Source organism: Camellia sinensis, chromosome 6 (assembly GCF_055761805.1).
Source record: "Camellia sinensis isolate YWXY chromosome 6, ASM5576180v1, whole genome shotgun sequence".
NCBI lineage: Eukaryota > Viridiplantae > Streptophyta > Magnoliopsida > Ericales > Theaceae > Camellia > Camellia sinensis.
Genome location: NC_138966.1, coordinates 204,166,277 through 204,185,265, shown reverse-complemented (window position 1 = coordinate 204,185,265; position 18,989 = coordinate 204,166,277). Strand labels below are relative to the sequence as shown.

At 35.4% G+C, this 18,989-nt stretch overlaps 3 protein-coding genes and 1 non-coding gene across 4 annotated transcripts; 3 read left to right on the top strand and 1 right to left on the bottom strand.

Annotated features, from left to right (window-relative positions):
• Positions 1 to 1,728: 1,728 nt before the first annotated feature.
• Positions 1,729 to 4,103, bottom strand: LOC114317885 (wall-associated receptor kinase carboxy-terminal protein). Its single transcript, XM_028264677.2, has 2 exons — positions 3,258 to 4,103; positions 1,729 to 1,888 (listed from the first exon to the last, which is right to left on the bottom strand). The coding sequence occupies exons 1-2, from the start codon at positions 4,009 to 4,011 to the stop codon at positions 1,788 to 1,790; spliced, it is 855 nt and encodes a 284-aa protein (XP_028120478.2). The 5' UTR covers positions 4,012 to 4,103; the 3' UTR covers positions 1,729 to 1,787.
• Positions 4,104 to 5,055: 952 nt separating this feature from the next.
• LOC114317884 (ARM repeat superfamily protein) lies at positions 5,056 to 16,480 on the top strand. Its single transcript, XM_028264676.2, has 21 exons — positions 5,056 to 5,478; positions 5,987 to 6,147; positions 6,255 to 6,425; positions 6,834 to 6,944; positions 7,050 to 7,127; positions 7,815 to 8,011; positions 8,111 to 8,171; positions 8,596 to 8,670; positions 8,868 to 8,945; positions 9,254 to 9,316; positions 9,392 to 9,475; positions 9,557 to 9,732; positions 10,189 to 10,228; positions 10,310 to 10,453; positions 10,659 to 10,778; positions 10,872 to 11,087; positions 11,744 to 11,920; positions 13,084 to 13,768; positions 15,002 to 15,201; positions 15,459 to 15,594; positions 16,088 to 16,480. The coding sequence occupies exons 1-21, from the start codon at positions 5,340 to 5,342 to the stop codon at positions 16,243 to 16,245; spliced, it is 3,270 nt and encodes a 1,089-aa protein (XP_028120477.2). The 5' UTR covers positions 5,056 to 5,339; the 3' UTR covers positions 16,246 to 16,480.
• On the top strand, positions 5,057 to 5,129 carry TRNAA-UGC (transfer RNA alanine (anticodon UGC)). Its single transcript has one exon. It is a non-coding gene; the product is annotated as a tRNA-Ala (tRNA).
• A 993-nt stretch (positions 16,481 to 17,473) lies between the features above and the next one.
• On the top strand, positions 17,474 to 18,353 carry LOC114317886 (ubiquitin-ribosomal protein eS31 fusion protein). The gene has a single exon (XM_028264678.2). It carries the CDS (start codon positions 17,632 to 17,634, stop codon positions 18,100 to 18,102), a length of 471 nt encoding a protein of 156 aa, XP_028120479.1. The 5' UTR covers positions 17,474 to 17,631; the 3' UTR covers positions 18,103 to 18,353.
• The last annotated feature ends 636 nt before the right edge of the window (positions 18,354 to 18,989 follow it).

Sequence of the window (18,989 nt, the reverse complement as noted above, 5' to 3'; positions counted from 1 at the left end):
TTGATTTACTTGTGGGGAATCACATATTTTCCCTAACAACAGATGTGAATGTGGGTATAATATTAGCTCATTTTCTTTTGAAATATCGGAAGTATTCTGAAAGGGTATTTCCTTCCTTTTTGCTTTGCAAACAGGGCAAATTTGGTTTCCATGTTTTACATTAGAAGTAATGCAATAGAAGTGGAATGAGTGGGAGCATTTTGCAGTGAAAATGGCATGGTCGTGGCTTGGTTTCATGGTTGTTAGGCATATTGCACAAGTCCTCTACAATTAAAAAGAAATGCAAGTGAAAAGAAGATTTGTAGACAGAATCAGGAATAAAAAATGTTACAAATCAAAGAGCTTAAAAATAAAAATTAAAGGACATAATTAAACTAACTTTAACATAATCCTAATGCAATTCCACCTATACAATCAAAACTCCAGAACTCAGCTGCAGACATTTTAGATATTCATGAAGGCCAAATTGAAATGAACATCTATTTGTTCTCAATATCATCTCTCCGCAACTTTTCCAAAAGAAATGAGATATTTTGATGATGCTTTGATTAGCTCATCTAGTTTGTTCAAAAATAAAATTGAGACACTGAGGTGGTTAGAAAGAACAGTGACAGGCTTTCAAGTTTTCCCACTGACGGTAGGCAGAGATTTCCGGATGGCGAGCTCGGCAGAGTTTTTCGCTAGTCGTCGGTGGTCACCTAGGTTGGTAGTGTCAGCACCAGTCGATCTCAATGGTGGTCACTCTCACCTATTCTTCTTCGACTGGTTCCTCTCTCTCTCTCCTCTCCTCCATTTTCTTCTATTTCTCGCGTGTGGTGTCAATTGACCAATGTTGCAATTGGGCCAAACATTCAAAAATCACCTTTTTCAATTTCGGGCGATTCAGGGGGCTCGTTTTCGAGCTACGTAACAAAGTCGTATTATAAAATACTCATAATTAATAAATTATGTAAGAATCTCGAGATATACAAATATTATCACAAATGATTATGAATATTTTAAAATAAAATAATAATAATAATAATTTAGAACAAAGAGACGTGTCATTTTTTTAAAATGAAAAAGTACGATACTTAATAGATTGCACGTCCGACAACAAATTGTACGATTAAATATTGATTTAAATGCTAACACAAGCTATATATTAAAACTATCAATATTACATGGCATAATTTTTCTTTACAAATCTAAAAAAATATTTATAAAAATGGAATTAATTGTGAATACAATATGTACCATACAAAGTTTTTTTGTTTTTGAATACATGCTCAAAGATTGGATAACAATAAATAGTTTTGTGAGGTCGAGGGGGAATAAATATTGAGTGTAAGCCAGTGATGATGGGATCACCCGCCGATAAAATGTTATAAATATTTTTGAAAGGAAAGTTTTTCTTCCAACTCTTTAAATGTCTTCGACATTTTTTGTCCGTTTAATATGATAAAAAAACGAAAGTCAATAAATAACAAATTTATCTTAAAATAATATTTTTTATTTTTAAAAAGTGAAAAGCGTTTTCCAAAATATCATACCGTTACCCCATCATCATCATTATCATCATCCCACCTCTATTATATCACCAAAAAAATTTTATGAAGGAAAAAAAAAAAAATCACAGAAAATGTTTGTCACCAAAATAAATGGAGGATTAGTACGTATCAGTAGTCTAGTGTACACCAAAAATTAGTGCCTTCCTTGCCAGCTCAAAAAAAAGAAAAAAAAATCATATATCACCGAAAGACGAGAAAACAGACTCAGCGCTCTCAATCCATATTATAAAAGTCATGTCATAGAATCATACAGTATGTTGCCACAAAAAGCAAAACAAGAGTTTGTTGCAACGTAGATAGCATGTGGGCCTCCCCTGTGGCTGTAACACTACCTGCAGCTGAACACAAACCATTTATCTATCAAATTAGTCTCAAACTTAAGCATATCCCACCATTACTAAGACATCTCCAACGGTGAACCAAACCCAGCATCAGATTTAAATTTTGATGAAAAACCCATTTTTTCACGCTCCAACGGTTTCACCAAATCGATATCAAATCCAGAATTCAGCAAAAATGGTACCAAATTGAGTGCAGGCGAAGCATTTCAGCAAATCACTGTTCCTAACCGTTGGGATGAGACAAACAGGTCGACCATCCGGTTGACCAACCGGTCGCCCCGGAGAAAGTTCAGGCCGTTCACAAAAAGGTTCAAACCAGTCAAAAAAAAAAAAAAAAAAATTTTGCCTAGGTGGTCGACCACCCGGTCGACCGGCCGGTTGACCACCCGGTCGACCACCAAAAGTTCAAAAAGTTCAAAAAAAAAAGGTTCAAACGGGTAAAAAAAAAAAAAAAAATTTTTTTTTGCCATTACCGGTTGACCGGCCGGTCAACCAACCGGTTGACCAGCGCAAATTTGATGAAACGGATTTGATGTTGAACCGTTGGAGCGCGAAGTATCAAATTAAGGAAATGACCCATTTTTTACACAGATTTGGTGAAATATTTGGTACACCGTTGGAGATGCTCTAATGCTATATATAATTCAATTTTTTACTTAATTTTCACTCCAAGTTACAAAACAATGAGACTCGCATCAATAAATGCACACGAGACCCATTCATTTGTATTTAGGACAAAGGTTTTTATGTCCCCAAATAATCTTGTCTCAAATCACTTACAATCATTAAATCATATGAGAATCTAAAAATGTAAAAATTTGCAGACATATCAATGATTGTGAGTGATTTAGGATAGAGGGACAGAGTTATCTGGGGACAAAGGATCCTTGGACTGTATTTAGGAGATAAGAAATAAGATTATATATACATTTTTCTCACATAAAAAACTCACTTCTATGATTTTTCTAATTTGGCATACCATCTTCATTTTATAATGCATTAATTAAGGGCAAGTTGGTCATTTTACACAAAAACAAAGCCAAACACTAATAAGGCTGCCAAAACACGCCTATGCTCCAAATTATTTTTTATTTTTTTGAGAAGTCAAAAAGTTGTGAATATATCAAATAAGCTAAATTTGTTAGCATTAATATTTTGTATTTTAGCCAATATTCTAAAGAAAATATTAATTACAACATCATTTTTTGCCGTATTTTCTCAATTGTAGATATATTTGTTAATGTGAGTTTCATTATCTTAAGTATAGGTGGAAAAAAAAAAAAAAAAAAAATTATTTACAACATTGCTCATAGTATAATTTGTTAGCCAACTCCAAAAGGGTGCATTGTTTGTTGGTTAAACTTACCACATTCTCTGGTAGAATTGACAGTGGTGGAGCAAATACAAAGCATTCCTTTGGTCTCGACATCAAACCCACAGGTCCCACCAGACTTTGAACACTGGTCACAGCCAGTATCAGGAACACTGTAGGACAACTTCATCCCATACAACCAATCCAACGGTCCAACACCTTTCAAAGCATCCACATTATACATACTAGTATAATGCGAACAGTCCAATATATCCATGGTCATATACTTGACAGTGTTATACCCCGTAAAACAACACGGAGGCGTAGTGTTGGACAAGAGGTGGAAGAGACGAAACGCAGTGCAGGCACCGTAGAGCTCGTCGCAGGAGTGGCCAGAGAAGTTGAAGCAGAGAGACTTGTAGTGGTTGAGCACAGGCGAGTCGATGGAGCAGTTGAGGAGAGCAAAGACGGTGTCGGGAGAGGGGGGAATGAGGGCGTACTGAATCTCCGTCATGACGAAGTCGTGGTGAGGCTGGAGGATGGAGCAAGTGGACATGGCGGGGTCGTAGATGATAAGAGATTTTTTGTCGTAGTCAATGGATTGGACTTTGTAGTTGCCGGAGGGGGTTTGGAAGAAGAGGTCGGTGGAGCAGTTGAGCATTTTCGAGAACTGTGGGGCGCCGCAACCGTCGTCGATGCCGAATGGGTACTTGATGCCCATGTTGCCGCAGAAGTTGCGGCAGAGGGAGAGACTGAGAGTAGGGAGGAGGAGGAGTAGCAGAGTTAAGTGGTGAAACTTCTTCGTCATTGTTTTTGGTTGGTGGTGGAAAGAGGATCTACTTTTGATCTTCTGATATGTTTTTTTTTTTTTTTTTTGGAATGAAGGGGGAGTTTGCTTTTGGCGCGCCGTTTGATTCTTGGGTTTTCAAACAAACAAAGCAAAATGTCCGCAATTTTCTCGCGTTTTACGGTGCTTTTTGACTGTTGGTGGGTTGGACAGGCTGGTGTGGGATCCAGAAGTTGAAAAAGAGTAAAGTTAAAAACAGAAGTGGGCACCACCATCCATCTGCTATTGGATCCTCTCTCTCATGACCGAATTCTCTATCCATTTTTATTTCCATTAAGAAAAATTATATACAATTCTATTTTTTATTTTTTTTCCCTTATGTAAAGTATAAGTATGAGATATTTTAAATAAGTGTATTTTTTAATTTTTTATGAAATATAGGTTAGGTTGAAGTGATATGATAGAGAGGTGATGTGACTTAAATAAGATGATGTGATTTAATGCTAAGTTTGGTAACCTAAAAATAATCCATCTTTTTATCTTTTTTCATCACATCACCTCTCGACTTTTCTGGACATCTTTTCGTAAAAAGACAAAAAGTACACTTATTTAGGTCATCCCAAACAATCCCTAAGTAAGATAGTGACTTTTAAAATTTTTTTAAGAATGCCAAACTTGGCCTAACTCACGTGCATTAGATTAGGTCTTTACGGTCCGAATAAGCTTTTCGAAACCCAAGGTATGTATTATTGGTCAGGAGATTCTCCAGATTTCAATCGTCACCCATTAGGCTAATAATCTTGTGATTTATTTTTTAAATTTAATGATATATAATTAAAATATATAAGAGAGAGAAATAATATGAGTGTGATTAATTAGTTGATCATTGATCTAAAAAACTAATAAGTCTCATTTTTTGATTCGAATAGTATTACTCTCAACTTAAAAGATGAATTGAAACATGTAAAACCAAAATAAATATTAAAAAAATCACATTATTACCAAACAATAATCTTAAAAAAACAAAAGGAAGTAATAAATAACATATTAGAAACAACAAACAGCAGGGGATGTAGCTCAAACGGTAGAGCGCTCGCTTTGCATGCGAGAGGCACGGGGTTCGATACCCCGCATCTCCATTTTTGGCCGTTCGCTGATTTTCTGTGTTGTGTTACACTTCTGCGACATTGAACTCTCAAAATCAGCTGGCCAAAATTGCAGCTAACAACGATATTGAAGTCAATTTTCCCGCGCAATATTTTTATTTTTACGCCGTACCTTGTTCATATCCACTCATAATTTTTGTTTGCCTCACTCTGTAGAAACTAGGGTTTGCATCGAATCAGAGTATGGAAGCTCACCAGATCGCTCAGCTGCTGAGCCAAACCCTCAGCCCCGACGGCCACATCGTACATAGCGCCACCGACGCCCTCGACCGCCTCTCTCTCCTCCCCACTTTCCCTTTCTCTCTCCTCTCCATTTCTACCGGTAAACCGCCCCCCCCTTCAACTTCTTCTATTTCATTGGATTGTATTGTATTGTATTGTATTGTATGTATACACATATTTGATACTGCTTTACTAATTTTCTTTGGATTTTTGATCTACTTGGCCATCTCCAATATTTTCCTCAAATTTGAGTTCAAACTTTGTTTTATGTGAATCCAAAACTCAGATTTAAGCATAATTTGAGTAAAGCCTTCGATAATGGTAGAGTGATCAATTTTATAGCCACAAAATAGCATTGAAAATTTTGAGTAAACATTTGAGTATTGTTTTGTTAAAAATTCGAGTAAAACTCAATTTGGTATAAGTTTGTGTCAAGGAGAGGAAGAGTGTTTTGAGTGATTTTTACTCAAATTTAAATTTGATATATGTTTCAGTCAAGAATTGGAGATGCCCTTAGTTGCTACCTTTGAATTTGCATGATTTAAAAAATAAGAAATAAAAAATTCGCTTGTTGAAATTCGAGTCATTAACCAGTTTATTATATACAGGAAGTGATGATCCAGGTCAGAGAATTGCTGCTGCTACATACCTAAAGAACTTCACCAGGCGAAACATACCGTCTTCAAAAGTCAGCAAGGAGTTCAGAGATGCACTTTTGCGTGCTTTGCTTCAAGTGGATTCTGCAGTTCTGAAAGTTTTGGTTGAAGTGGTATGCGTGTCTGAGCATTATCTGTCTGCAACTACGAATTTTTTTTGCAATAATTTCATTTGTGTTTTGATAAAATTGCTGTAAGTATAAATTTGGTTGGTTTTCAGTTTCGGGTGATTGTTGCTGCTGAGTTTGTGAAGGAGAATTCATGGCCTGATCTTGTACCCGAACTGCGTGCAGTTGTTCAAAATAGTGACATGATTAATAGAAGTGGAAATTGTGAATGGAAGACCATTAATGCCTTAACGGTTCTTCAATCACTGATTAGACCATTTCAGGTATTTATAATTCGACTCATTATGATCATCTATTGGAGGAAGCATCGGCAATAGTTGGGGGAGAAACCAATGTATGACAATATTTTAGAAGTTTTTATATTTTTATTTTTGATACTTTTGATATAGTATTTTATTAGGAAGCTTGTAATTGTAATATGGGATATCCTAGGTTTCTTAATTTGTTTTGTTTTTGTTTTCTTAATTTTAGGTTACTTGTTTTCCAAAAATTAGACTAGTTAGTTTCTCTTTTCGCGACAAGTCATCAAGTGACATCTGCATATTTTCTGGAGATTCTCAGTACCAAACAGAGAGCTTGGAAATTAATACCTACTTTTTTTCTCCTCCCTGGTACTGTACTTTCAGAATCCACTGTGCTTGGTGCCTCTTAAGTTATAATGTCTTTTGCAGTATTTCTTGAACCCGAAAGTTGCAAAGGAGCCCGTTCCCCCACAGCTGGAGCTTATTGCACAAGAAATTCTTGTACCTTTATTTGATGTGTTTCATCAGTGTGTTCAAAAGGTTAGATCTTCCTTCCAAATACATTGTTATGCTTTTGACATTTACTGCCAGGTTATCCATGTTTGAAGTGTCTCCTTTCAATGGATGTTGTGCTGCATGAAACAGGCTTTGACCTTCAGTGGTGAAGGAGAAGAGGAAATTGAAAAGCTCCTCCTTATTTTATGCAAGTGTATGTACTTTTCTGTAAGTATTTGTTCTTGTTCTGACTACGATTATGAATGGATTTAAGATTTTACTTTTAAGTTTGATTCTTCTAGAAATTTAATCAGCACAAAAATAGCTCGGTGAAATTTGAGCATAAAACTTGTCAGACTGCATCAGCAGTCTGTTTGAAGCTTCAGTTGCATGGACTTTTACCGACAAGTTCTATACTTGCATCTGTAGATTGAGCAAGATAATGGGATGCACTGGCTAGTGGCTATGATACCACATCAAGCCTCAGTTGTATATATATTTTTAAAACTTGTGAAAGATAAGAGATATATTGAAAATTCTTCATAAAGCAATGAGGCATGTTGGAATTGGTGGAAGGACGAATTCGTATACCTTGCTACTAAGGCTGCAAAGACCGGGGTTACAATTATTTACAGGAATGAATTGTCTCTAGTTGCAGACGGTACCTCATTGTATAAGAAATTACTTTTATGTGAACCATAACGTTAGCATATTTCTTATTGTAAACCATAACACTCTGCCTCATTGTTTTAATTATTTTCTACTATCTCTGCATTTGTCCGTTTTAAATTTTACCCTCAATTGTCTCACCATAACATCCATTCCATCATTTGCATATTGGCTACACCCATCCTTAATTGTTTCTTTTGTTACTAATGCTTCTTCTAGGAATACTTATTGGAGTCAGTTTTGTAGGTGAGGTCACATATGCCATCTGCTTTAGCTCCTCATCTTTCTTCATTTTGTCGGGACCTGTTTGGGATTCTAGATTCATTAAGTTTTGATGGTGCCATTACTTTGGAAGATGGACACTTGTTGAGGCTGAAGACTGGGAAGAGAAGTTTGCTCATTTTTTGTGCTTTAGTCACCCGACATAGAAAGTTATCCGACAAGTAATGCAGTAAAATATGTAGTGAGTTTGAGTTTGAGTTTGAGTTTGATAAGATATGCTTGATTTGCTGCTCATATTTTGTTGCATATTTTGTTCCCAGGCTGATGCCCAACATTATTAATTGTGTCTCAAAGATAGTCAAGCATAGCACAAATATCAGCGTAAGTTTTGTATGATTTCTTATACTCTAAAGAGGAGAAAGATGTACCATACATGTTTGTGATGTTTTTAATTTGAACACATTTAAAACTTGACAGCAGTTGTCATGAATTCTACTTACACCTATACGTTTGTTGGGTGCACTTTTTGTATGCCACGTCTATGTACACACAATAGTATGGTACTGTGCGGATTAGCACCAAACTTACTTTTGTAGCCTTCTCACACAAACTTGCATTTTTTCCCATTTCTTTGAACTTTTAAGCTTTTGGTGCCTTGATATGATTCTGATGATTCTCCATCTGTGTTTCATTTGCTTACATTGAGATTAGCCGTACTTGTAATTGTTCGTTTGCCTTTATTCTGTTTTGTTATACTCTTTATTTTTAAATTGTCTTCTAATATAAAAATAAATGTACAATGCAGAAGATGGATTTTCTATCTGAGAGAATAGTGTCATTAGCTTTTGATGTAATCTCACGTGTTCTAGAGACAGGCCCTGTGAGTTCTATTAACTTTTTTGTTTTCATGGTTTCTATCACTCCAGTGATTTGGGTTCTTGGCTCCTGCATGCATGATTTTATGGTAGCTCATAAAAACTTTACCAATGCTACTCTGCTATTTTGATTGTGTTTTTATTTATTTTATATTTTTTTATTGGTATAATTTGCAAGTTTTTTGATAATATATGGTAACAGGGATGGAGGCTAGTTTCACCCCACTTTTCGTCTTTACTGAACTCTGCAATCTTCCCAGCATTAGTAATGAATGAGAAGGTATGATATCTGACGTCGTCACTTGTGAATAGGTCTTGTCTAAGTTGTCTTGGAAGTATCTGGTCTTCCACCTTCACCTCTAAATGTGGTCTGCAATTAAAAAAAGAATCATTTGTTCATATAGTTGCACCAATCAGCATTCTTAGGCATTCAAACTTTGTTTTATGTATTTTATTGTCATTTTTTTTGTGCTTATAATTTTATATACTTCTGCAGGTTTTAAGGAGTTTGTCTTTGATGTCACATTTCGCACAGCACACTGTCGAAAATTAAGCACTTCTTTGATTTTCTATTTTGTTTGCAAGTAGGACACTACAGAGTGGGAAGAAGATCCAGAGGAGTACATGCGGAAAAATCTGCCATCAGAAATTGTACGAAAGTAAATCGTGATATATTAAGTAGTCTACTTTCCAGTTTTATTATATTGATTTTGATTTGTATTGCAGGAAGAAATTTCTGGATGGAAAGAGGATCTGTTCACAGCAAGAAAAAGTGCATTAAATTTACTTGGTGTTATATCAATGTCAAAGGTTGGTATTCCAAGAAAAACGATGTCTCCTTCCATATTTCATTATATCTTAGTGTTTGTTGTTGTTTTTTAATGCTTGCAGGGGCCTCCAGTGGTGGGTTCTGGTTACAATTCTTCACTTTCATCGAAGCGTAAAAAAGGTGACAAGACCAAAGGGAAGGATCGCAGTTCGATGGGGGAGCTGTTAGTGCTTCCATTTTTGTCGAAGTTTCCTATCCCTTCAGACATTAATGCATGTGAAACTAGGATTCTGAATGAGTGAGTTCACATATATCCAGTAATTTAGGCCATGGTGGAAAATTGATGTGTGCCTTACAGTATATTTCATCACTTCATCAGTGTGAATGACTGTTTATGTAGCTTTGACAAAATTAGTTTTAAGGAAGTTGCTTACTGTCTGAGAGAGAGAATTAGGAACCTTGGATAAAGACATTTACATGTAACTTTTGTGGCACTTTAAACACATGGGTGAAAAAATATATTAGTATACGTTGTTCTGGAATCTAATCATTTCTTATTAAAAAGATTATTTCTATTATTTTAAATTTTGGTGCTTCTGAGGCAGTTTTGTTCATAAATGGCTTATTAAATAAATAAATGTCATTATGTTACGGAGTGTCAACCCTTATCCTTTTCTTCCTCATCATTATAAACCTCAGGTGTACACGCTACTCATTTCTCTCCTAAATTTGGTTTCCATATCAACTGTTGCAGGTACTATGGTGTTTTGATGGCATATGGAAGCCTTCAAGATGTAAGGAACTATTACCTTATTAATTTTGTTTATTTAGAGTCTAGGAATTGAGAGTTTACAAAGCTATCATTGCTTATGCAGTTTCTAAGCGAGCAAAGAGCTGAATACACAGCAACTCTTGTTCGTATGCGGGTCTTACCACTGTATACGATCTCCACATGTTTACCATATTTGATTGCCTCTGCGAACTGGGTGCTTGGGGAGCTTGCATCCTGTCTTCCTGAAGTGAGATTGTTTTTGTTCATGCTTATCTCCTTGTTTGCTGTTTTCGTACAAATGTAGTCTTTATAAAATTATTTACTTGCTGCTTCTGTATGTTTCATTTCATTTCTTTTCTTGAATGTTTCCATATATCCTCTAACCACCTGAATAGTTATTACAGCATGCACATTTAAACATGTCCTTAACAGGTTCATTTTTAATTATTCAGGAGATGAGTGCTGATATCTATTCTTCACTGGTGAAAGCATTGAGTATGCCAGATATGGGAGATATTTCTTGTTATCCTGTTCGGGTGTCTGCTGCAGGTGCAATTACCGAACTTGTCGAGGTTTGTATGTTTCCCAAATCACATATTTAATTTTATAATTGGCCTGCAATCTAAGTTTGAGTTGTGATAAGATTTTTGGTCTATTTTTTGCAGAATGACTACTTGCCACCTGAATGGTTACCCCTTCTTCAAATTGTGGTTAGTCGGATTGCTGATGAAGGTGAAGAGACCTCCATTTTATTTCAGCTTCTTGGTACTTTGGTTGAGGCTGGAAATGAACATGTTTCCCTTCATATCCCATATATTATTTCGTCTTTGGTTGGTACAATCTCAAAGTGCATTCCTCCTAATCCAGAGCCATGGCCTCAAGTATGTGTTTATCTGCTAATAATCTTCATGCTAAAGTTTCTCTGTTGTTTCTCTATCTCTCTCCAAAAAAAACTTGTAATTATTTCAATCTTGCACATTCAATGGACTACTAAAACAATACCGTGACATGGCAAAATTTACTGTGGTTCACTATTTGGCTGAGCTTGTTTCAACCAACGTGGAGAAAGAAACCAGATTCAAGTAGTTCTTACAAACCATTGCATTTTTTTTAATCTCTTGTACTTCAGAAAGTTTCATGGATTGAATGCTGTAGAGAGTCAGTTGGTTAGTTTTGCACCACTGGATCCAACATCTAGTATGATCAAATGGTGGGTTGTAATCATAAATATGGTTTTTATTTGCATGTAGCCAAAGAATTGGCTAGTTGTGGTATACACACAAAAATGATATATTTTTCCTCTAGTATGTTTTGACACTAACCTTCTTTGGCTTCTAAAATGCTGCAATTCATGCTTCCCGACTTTATGTTGGTAAATGGAGAATATCAGAAATGGTTGCAATTTATAGAGTTGGTCATTTAACTCTGTGCGTATTTTTGTCCTTCTTCCTGATAGTTAAGACATTTATAGTTTTCTCTTAACCGTGCTTCTATAAATAATGAATTTTAGCAATGAACTGACACTGGTTCACAATAGATGGTTGAACAGGGCTTTGCAGCATTAGCAGTAATGGCTCAATGTTGGGAAGACTCTATGCCTGAAGAAGATGACCACAACGAATCAAGTGAAGTGTGGGTGTCTGGTCGGGCTACCATTGCTAGAGCTTTGTCTAATCTTCTACAACAGGGTTGGCTTAGACCTGCACAGCAAATGGTTAGTCTATAAATGTAGTTAATTGTAGTCTTTGTGAACATGGCTATACAAGATTTTAATAATATTTTCCTTGGTCTTAGTGTATATCTGTACCTGTGAAATTATACATGTTTTTAGGCTCTTTCAAGAATAATCACTGCAGTTAATGAAAATTCAATAAATCACTTGCTTTCTCACCATAGCAAGTTACATGCTCAACAATTTCTTTTTAAGTATGCCTGTCAGACAAGAAATAAAGAGTGTAAGCCGTCTGAATTTTCTAGCATTGTAAAATAAAATGTAGCTTCCAGCTCTTGCTATTACTTTTTCTCATGACTATATTGGAAATTAATTGTTTCTCTAAACTTGCTCAAGTAATCTAAATTTTGCCAGCAGTTAAGCTCTCTGAAATTTTATGGTTCTTAGATTTTCAATTTTCATTTCACCTATCAGGTTTTGGAACATGTTTATTTTTTGGTGCTGTGTTTTTCACTAGAGTGCAATCGTTATAGGTTTTATTAGGTATTTTGTTTTTGAATTTCAATACTACAAGAGTGAATGGTATCAAGGCCAAATTAACAAAGCTTATGTACCGTGTTATATCCAGTCTTCTTTTTGAAAATACCCATGATGATCTCTTTAATGTCATACCGCATTTTCTCTAAATGCCCTTTTGATTTCCATCTTTGTACAAAGTAGAAGTGCTGCCCCAACCCCCTGTTTTCTGTATTCAGTTTTCATCTCCCTTTTTCTCTCTCCGTCTGTGTGTGCGCACATGCCAGTATGTGCACAAGTGTTTAGCCTGTTCATGAATGTGTGGGTAGCATTTTTTTGCTCAACCTTCTGCTGGATTTGTAGAGCCAATTTTTGCAGAATGGGGCCAAAAATGACAGGAACCTTGTCTTGCCAGTTGTGGCTCTGTTTGGGGGAAGGGAAACTCTACTTTTTCTGCCTGAACCAGCCAAATCCAGAATTAACCACTATAGTCAAGAATCAACCTCAGAAACCTAGGAGACAAAAATTTTGGTGTTTAGTAAATTTGTTATTCATTTTTCCTAGTAAATTTCCATTTTCCCCCTTCACAAGGAAATCTTCATGCCCTTTTGCTGGGCTTAAATTATGTGCATTGCCACCTTTTTAGCCTCTACTTCATTTATGCCTTTTTCCCTGGAATGTATGGCCAGGAAATAGAGGCTGCTCCTTTTTTGCCCCCTCCATCGTGCATAGATGATTCATCCGCGTTGCTCAGATTCATCATGCAATCTGTTACTGAAGGAAATGAGGTTTTAAAGCTTAAAGTTTCAGAATTATTACTGGTTTGGGCTGATCTAATTGCAAACTGGAATGCTTGGGAAGAAACGGAGGATTTATCAATCTTCAATTGCATTAAGGACATTGTTAATCTACACCAAAAATTTATGCTACAAAATTTCATGATGGGGGAAATGCCACCTCCCCCAGCTCCACCCGTGCCACGACGCTCTATTATAGAAGGGATTGCCACTTTTGTTAGTGAGGCCTTTTCACAGTATCCGTCTGCGACATGGAGGGCTTCCTCATGTGTACATTTACTATTACATGTCCCAAGTTACACATTTGAAGCAGAAGGTATTAAGCAGTCATTGGTGATTGCTTTCAGTCATTCTGCATTTTCTCGTTTCAGAGATATTAGAAACAAGCCTAGTTCACTTTGGAAACCTTTGTTGCTTGCTGTGTCATCTTGTTATTTGTGTTATCCTGATGTTGTGGAGAAAATTTTGGAGAAGGATGAACATGAAGGCTTTGCAGTCTGGGCATCTGCTGTTGGTTTAATCTCCTCCAGCACATTTGAACATGGTCTGTCATCAGAGTCTGAGATTAAGTTAAGCGGTTAGTGTTTTGCCTTCTGGCTCTTATGGAACTTATATAAAATCCTCGTTTTTGTTTCCAGAATGGCCATTATATAGAGTGATCAATATAGCTTCTTGTCGGAAGTCATTTGTATATTATGTATGTAGACCATAATTGTCAAATCGAGATTCGTATCGTGAATCGAAATGACCTTGTACCGAATCGCGAATTGTAAAGATTCGGTCACTTTTTTAAAATTACATAAAAATATATATTTACACATTTAGATGTTAAATATATCTTATGAATATGAAATATTTAGACTTAAATCAATGAAAATATTATTTTGAGTGATAATCACGTAGTTTAATAGGTAAGAAGTTAACAAAGATTCTTATGCAAGATCACTATCGTACTTTTTTTCTTTTTAGATATTTCTTATCAATCATTCTTAATAAAGATGATAACCAAATAGACAAATTATCAATTTCCAAAATAACAATAATTAACAACGATATTGATATTTGGACAATAAGCATACGTACTTTTCTAAGTAACAGTGAGCAAATAATAAGAAAGAATTATTTAGAATATTTTATTTTAAAACCTAAAACATTTTCAAAGGTATAACTGACCTCACATATGTAATATTCAATTATATTCAATTTAATAAAATAACAATAGATAATTCATAGTGTAACTTTAATCTTAAACATTTTTAGAAGATATATTATGATTTTTTAAAGGGAAAAAAAATGAGAAGAAAGGTTAAAAATATGTTGAGTCTGGCTGAATCTGATTGGATTCTATTAAAAACTTCATAATCACTAAAATAACAACAAATTATGTATATATGTTGGTTATTTTGGTATTAAACGCTATTAAAAGTTGTATTATGTCATTTTCACTAAAAACATGGAGAAAAAAATAGTCGAAAATATGCATGACACAATAATTTAAAAAATTACATGAATCATAAAAAGTAAATTGAATCGTGAATCGATTGTGAATCGTGCGATTCACTAGAGATTTACTTCCAAAATAGATTCACCTATAGATTTGTATCGATTTTTTTAAAAATTTGAATCGAATCGCGAATCGTAAGATTCTGATAAAAGAGAGATTCACCCATAGATTCGTATCGATTTTGCAAAAATCGTGAATCGAATCGCGAATCGTAATATTCCGATAACAAAGATGTAGCCTATGACCTTTGAAAATATTCATTTGACTAATAGACGGCGTGAGGAATGCTTGTTGCATGAATTTCAGTTATGACATTGGCAAAAGTGGTTGAGCGGCTGCTAACACTGGAAAATCAGAAAGCTGGTTTGTTACAAAAATGCTTTACTTCTCTGATGGAGGCATCTGTAAGCTTGAAAGAAGCTCAGGGAGAAGAGGACGATGATGAGGAGAGCAGAGATGATCAGGATGCAGGTGATGAAGACACTGAAGATGACGACAATGATGAGGTTTGGCTATTATAGTATATTGTTATGTTTAACTGTTTTATAAGGTTTGCACCAAATCTGGTCCAAGTCTCCCTAATTGTCATAATTAAAATGGAAATTTAAGGCTAAAACTTGAAATATTTGGTGGTCCGGCTTCTCATGCATTACCCTTTCTCTTCTTTTTTTCTTTTTTCTTTTTTGTTTGGTGTCATTGTAACTACACTCGTATGCATCAAGAGAATGGTGGTGACAGATTCCTTTTTCTTTCTTGGTCTTAGGACTCAGATGATGATGAACGTGAAGAAACTGAAGAAGAATTCCTGGATCGGTATGCCAAAGCAGCTATTGCCTTGGAAAATGGGACTGTTGTGGAAGAGGGGGATGTGGAAGATCAGGAGCAAGAGCTTGAATTGGGTAAGCCCGTTCATATTTTATCATGTGGTCTGTTGGAACTTGGATGGCTAAGAATGCAATTTTGATTTTCTTGAGATTAGCTGTTTAGTTTGTTGAAATAAATTAATAAACAGATGAAAGTATATTGAATTCTCTTATCATTTTCCAAAGTTCATTTGAGTATTATCAACAACTAGATGAGAGAAATTATTTTGGTCACAGAATCATCTAGTTAAATGTAATTACTAGCATCTTATTAGGTAGATTAACCATGCTTCAAACAACTTTTAAACATAACCAGCACAAACCAAAGGTATATTTAGTCTAGCACATCTAATCTAATCTAATCTAAGCCATCAGATTCTCGGACTTTTTGAACACTGCTAAAAACTGATGTAACTGCTCACACTTGATTAACAGATGCATAATGATTACTTATTGTCTAATGGACATCGTAAAGACAACTTTTTGCTAAATCTTTGGTTTCTACTGTTGTCGCAATGTGATTAATTAGGTGGTTTGGAAGAGGTTGATCAGGAGAGTGTCGTACTATCATTGATAAAGAGATACCACCAAGTTCTCCTACATGGACAATCATTGCCACCACAAGTCATCTCCAGTTTCCTGAACACCTTCCCTGAATGTAATTTTTACTTCCAGCAACATTGCTGATTGGGGGTTCATTGGGTGTGCTTCATGTTCTGTAAACATTTTTGTATGGAAGTATAAGAGTTCTTAAACCCCCCCCCCCCCCCCCCCCCCCCCCCCCCAAAAAAAAAAATATAAGAGTGATTTTTAATTTTTTTTTTCTGCTAAGAGAAGGAATTGTTGTATTAGTTATTTACTTGTTTTTGTAATTTAGACCCATTGGAGTCGCTATTTTTTTGGATTTTCTTTCTTGGCATCATTTATTCGTGTGCAAGGCCCTTACATTTTTTAAGTTGGACCACTACAAATAAAAATTACTCTCTCTGTCTCAAAATAATGGTTCTTTTTAGAGAATTTAATTTTTTTTGATAGTATAATATGGCACTTTAAAAATATTAATTTTTCAAAATTACTCTTTGATAATACATTTTTTTAGAAATATGAATTGTCGTGATTGTACTTTTGTAGTGTTAATGAATTTAAAATAAGGAGAAAATAGAAAATTTATATTATTTTAATTTTTGATTTTTGAAAGAGGATTAATATTATAAAATAATAAAAAATAGAATAAATAATTAATATTTTGAAACAGAAAGTAAATTTTTTGGTCAAGTACTCGGCACTGCCAGTTTTTTTTTTGGAAAAAGAAATGTGACCACATTTGTACTCCTTTTAATTGTCTTGAGCAAGAATTTAAAATGTGAAGAAACTTAAAGTGAGGGAGTATTATATAGAATTCCGATGAATACAGAAATAAAAATGACAAAGCACTACCAAACTCATGAAGTTTAATGCTAAAGGATTGGTTGTAATTTGAGAATATGGGTTAAAAGTTAAAAGTCAGTTTTAATTTATTTTGAGTTACATCACTTTTCATATAAAATAATAAATAAAAGTTAAAAAATTATTTTTTAACTAATTTTTCAAAACATCTCTCAGAATGTTATCGCTGACTGTTAACTTCAATTTCTGAAATCTCCTCTAAAAGAGAACGCAACGTTTGTTATTTTTTGCAATTGTTATAGTTTTTTTTTTTTAAGAAGGTACTTCAATTGTTAATTTATTATTGGTTAAAAATAAACTTGTAAAAATTTAATGGTATTATGGTTATTTGGTATATCTTAGCTTTTTTTGACCTTGTTAATGATTTTTTAGCACAAGCAAAATTTGACTAATTTAAATTTTTAAATTTTTATAATGAAAATAAGGCTTGCAGCAGTGCTAAATAAAGCAAATAAGGTTTAAGTGGGCCTTCAGGGCTAACCCGACCTGCATGGGCTAGTGGGCTTTATCTAGCATTTCCCAACGAGACATATGATATGTATGCGAGGATATATATCGTAACCGAAGTGTGTTGAATTGGAGCTCTGAAACCCTAACCCTAGTTCGTGCCTCCATCGATCTGTAAAGATGCAGATCTTCGTGAAAACCCTAACTGGCAAGACCATAACCCTAGAGGTGGAATCATCGGACACCATCGACAATGTGAAGGCAAAGATCCAGGATAAGGAAGGCATACCTCCGGACCAGCAACGTCTCATCTTCGCCGGAAAGCAGCTCGAAGACGGCAGAACCCTAGCCGACTACAACATCCAGAAGGAGTCCACCCTCCATCTGGTCCTCCGCCTCCGCGGCGGCGCTAAGAAGCGCAAGAAGAAGACCTACACCAAGCCCAAGAAGATCAAGCACAAGAAGAAGAAGGTCAAGCTCGCCGTCTTGCAGTTCTACAAGGTCGATGACTCCGGCAAGGTCCAGAGGCTGAGGAAGGAGTGCCCTAACGCCGAGTGCGGTGCTGGAACGTTCATGGCCAATCACTTCGACCGTCACTACTGTGGCAAGTGTGGTCTCACCTACGTTTACCAGAAGGCTGGTGGTGATTGAAAGCTGGTGATGATGATATCGCGATCGCGGTAGTTTTTAAGATTCTCATCGTCAATTTAGGTTTTATTTTGACTTTAATGGAATGGATTTTATATGGTTTGATCGATTTTGCGTCTTGTCTGAATGTTTGAATTCTGCTTTGCTTCAAGGTTAGGTTATGAGCTTAATCACAATCTTATAATTTTATCTGTTTTTGGAACAAATTATTTCTCGGTTCATTTTTGCAGTTATATACATGTTCTCTGCCTCTATCTGTGTGATTTATTATATATATGCATGTGCATATGCAGAGGTATAGAGATATATACGGCAGCTGTGTGAGTAACCACTTATAATTTTTGTTTAAACTTTGGACATGGTTGGTGATTAGAATGGATGTAGTTTTGTTGTTCAAATGAATGGCAATTCTGTGAAATTTTTGATACTTTCTAGGTTTGATATATCTTCTTTTTATGGGGTCCTGATTTTCTGAGAACTTAGAAATACCATTCCATCAGTTAGTAATTGAAAGAGTCAAACCTGGTTTTAGATTCATATCCATCATAAGAGAGACAATGCCATTGCCAAGATGAAAAGTCATCCAGCTCTTTGTAAGGATGAAGGCAGGTATCTTTGATTCTTTTCTTATGTAAATGTATGTCTAGTCTCTGATGAGCAAGACTGTTAGGATTAGTGGAAGATTGAGCTTGGCTCAATTAGAGGCATTAATCAACTGGTATGTGCCCTGCAGCTATGCTTGTTCAAAGTATAAAAATGGTCTCTACTATGTTAATGCGGAATGCCCCAAAGAGAGAGAGAGATGGTCCCAATCCAAGATTGTCTCTTTTTTACCTATAGATGAGTCTTATTTGTGATCATTCATTTTCTTGTGTAGAGTGTTTCATTTT